At 36.0% G+C, this 3,558-nt stretch overlaps 1 protein-coding gene across 1 annotated transcript; it reads left to right on the top strand.

Moving 5' to 3' along the window:
• Positions 1-242: 242 nt before the first annotated feature.
• On the top strand, positions 243-566 carry LOC112680270. The gene has a single exon (XM_025550307.1). It carries the CDS (start codon positions 243-245, stop codon positions 564-566), a length of 324 nt encoding a protein of 107 aa, XP_025406092.1.
• Positions 567-3,558: the final 2,992 nt, after the last annotated feature.

The following is a 3,558-nucleotide window of genomic DNA, read 5'->3' on the forward strand; positions in this document are numbered from 1 at the left end:
TTGCCATTTAGTCAGATTTGATTTTAGAGCTATGGTAAAAAGGACCAAATCGACTTAAAAAAAATTCGGTCTATCCGAATTTGGTATTCAAAACACCTGTTGTCTGATTGAAATCAGTTCAACAAGATGCCTTTTATGATGATATACGCCTTCTGTCAGCGATGAAATTATGCAGCCTTCCTCTTCATAGACTAAGCCCCTTCCTTGATTCCTCGGGTATTCTACGAGTAGGCGGACGCATCATGCATGCATCACTTCCATACAACCAGAAGCATCCAACTTTAATTCCAAAACGGCATCCATTCACGGTATTACTTATTCATCACTACCACAAAGAAAACCATCACCCCGGAGCCACTACACTTCAACAATTAATTCAACAACAATTTTGGATCATGTCAGTACGATCGCAATTGCGTTTCTGTATTCCTTGCTATCGAATACGTCCCAAAGCCGTTCAACCAGTAATGGGAAACCTGCCAAAGTACCGATTGCAGCAGATTAAGCCATTTCATCAAACAGGTATAGATTATGCAGGCCCAATTAGTTTAAAGGAACTCTCGTAACTCTCAGATCAAGCAGGCATATATTTGCTTATTTGTGTGTATGAGTACAAGGGCTCTGCATATTGAGGTTGCGTCCGATTTAACAACCGAAACGTTCCTTATGGCATTCACCCGTTTCGCTGCTCGCCGAGGACCAATCCAGGCAATATACAGTGATTGTGGTACCAATTTTGTGGGAGCTTCTCGACTGTTCAAATCAGTTGATGAATATCAAAACGCTATAACCAATCATCTTGCCACACATCATATTCAATGGCACTTCAATCCACCATCAGCTCCACACTTCGGAGGTTTATGGGAAGCAGGTGTCAAATCCGTAAAATAACTGTTATACCGATCCATAGGAAACCACCGATTGACCAGCTAAAAATTAAGTACGTATCTAACGCGAATCGAGGCAACTCTAAATTCCAGACCGTTGGGTGCGCTGAGCAACGATCCCGCGGATTTCAACGTACTAACGCCTAACCATTTTTTGACCCTGGAACCCAGTACTACTATCCCAGATCCAGATCTGTCAACCCTTTCACTATCTAAGATGCAGCGCTGGCGGCTCATTCGAGATATCCATCAACATTTCTGGAGTAAGTGGAAAAATGACTTTATTAATACTTTGCAACAACGCTTAAAATGGACAAAGTCCAATGGAACCTTGCATCAAGATGATCTAGTTCTCATCAAGGAACCAACCAACTCACTTCAATGGAGACTTGGTCGAGTCATGCAACTTCACCCAGGAACCGATGGAATAAACCGTGTTGCTACTGTCAAAACCGCTATTGGATCATTCAAACGTCCCACCAACAAGCTCTGTCCACTTCCACAACTTTAAAGGCGGATGCCTTTAAGGTGGGCAGTATGTTTATGCAATAATTACGTAACATGTGCGGACGCTCGGTATCTTATCTTATTAAGATTACTATTCATATTATTATTATTATTTAAATGAGATATCGAGTTTGTTCGCGCATGTTACGTAGTTAATTAATGTATTATTTTTATTTTAATTGTCACCGAATTTCGGATTGTCGTCACTAGGCTAAATCCATCGCGCCAACGGACGCCGTTATCGGTGCACCTACCTATAAAAGGCACAGTGGCGTGATGGAAAATCACCATTTACTGTCTCTCCGGTGTTGTAGTAAGACCTTCCCAGGCATACTTACACAACATTGGAAGACAGTATCACCCCGACCTCGACGAACGATATATTTATGTTGGTCAGTGGTGTAATAGTCGGAGTTATTCTGGCATTGCATCGATCAGCATAACCATCGGTTTATGGGGCAATAGTCAGAGTAATTCCGGCATTGCACCGACTGAAGTATCGTTCGTTCGAGGTCCTTATTCCCGTCGATGCGACCTATCCGTTATTCGTATAAGCTCTCCGAGCACAAATATATTATTCGTGTCATTAAAGCTCTCCAAGCACAATTCTAATTATAATAAAAACACACTCTTTTCTTCATCATTAGTGTTTCTTTTTTTTTTGTGCGTTTTTCCGAACGTTACACTGATGAATATGTAAAATATGGATTTTCATGTAGATAAGATTTTGAATATTCTAAACCTAAGTGTATTGTGTGTGGTGAAGTGTTGTTGAATAACTGCATGAAACCTTCTCTGTTCTTAAGACATTTAGAAACAAAACATGCCGATTATAAAAATAAAGAATGTGATTTTTTTTAAACGTTTAGCAAGAAATAATGATAATACATTGATTTTGACATCATACATAAAGCCAGCTAATAAAGGTAACCAAAACGCGATTGAAGCTATTGCAAAATGTAGTAAGAATCATACAATAGCTGAAAATTTGATTTTTCCTTGTATAAAAAATACCGTTCACTATATTTGGAGAAGAGAACGTAAAAAAGATAACAAGTATTCCTCTTTCAAATAATACAATTTCTTGTCGAATTCAGGCTATGTCTGAAGATATTGAATTGACAGTAATAGATAGAATAAAAAACAGTAAAATTTTCGCTATTCAAGTTGATGAAAGCACCGATGTTACCAATTTCGCAGTTTTACTTGTTATTGCAAGGTATTTAAATAATAATGAATAATAATGAAGTCAAAGAAAATGTTTTGTTTTGTCATTTATTGTCTGAACGCATAATTGGTGAAGATATATTCAATGCTATTGATTGTTATTTCAAAAAAATGAGTATTAATTGGTCCAATTGTTGTGGACTATGTACCGATGGTGGAAAGTCAATGTCGGGTATATATTTTGGTTATTTTGGTCACGTTACGAAAACAGTTCCTCATATAAACTAGAGTCATTGTAACCAACCTGAGGTATTTGAAATGTTACACAAATTTCTATCTGAAAATAAGCTATTTATGTCTCAGGAAATTAAGAAAAACATAATTGAGTATCTGGAAAGGTTAAAATTATTATTCAAAAAATACTTTTCCAAACCTGAAAAAAAAACAACTGGATTTCAAATCCGTTTAATGAAGAATTTTTTCAAAAAGCTACATCTTTATCGATCGTTGAAAAAGAAAACTTGATAGAACTTTCATGTGATACAACTTTAAAAAGTTAGTTTAAAATAAAACAACTTATTAATTTTTGGGTAAATATTAGAAATTAATATGAGCTCTTTCTGACAAGGCAATTGAGTTCCTATTGTATATATCAATATATAACATGGTTTATTATTATTTTCACAGTGAAAATTAAATTTTTTTTAAGTATATAAATTATTCATCGAAATACAGTAAAACCTCATTAAGACGCTCTCGCTTAATACGCCATCCCGCTTAATACGAGGATTTTTCCCGGTCCCAGGTACTTGTACACTTTTAACATTGAAAAAAACCCGCTTAATAAGCCACCGCATAATACGTAATCCCGCATAATACGCTTTAATTTCTGGCTTCTCAAACATTTTAAAATTAAAAAAAATCCGATTAATACATTCAGCGATAAGAATTTCATTAAAACGTTTATCTGTTATCGATAGAAAAATTGATATTTATT

The sequence above is a fragment of the Sipha flava genome, unplaced genomic scaffold (assembly GCF_003268045.1).
Source record: "Sipha flava isolate LNK unplaced genomic scaffold, YSA_version1 17649_pilon_pilon, whole genome shotgun sequence".
NCBI lineage: Eukaryota > Metazoa > Arthropoda > Insecta > Hemiptera > Aphididae > Sipha > Sipha flava.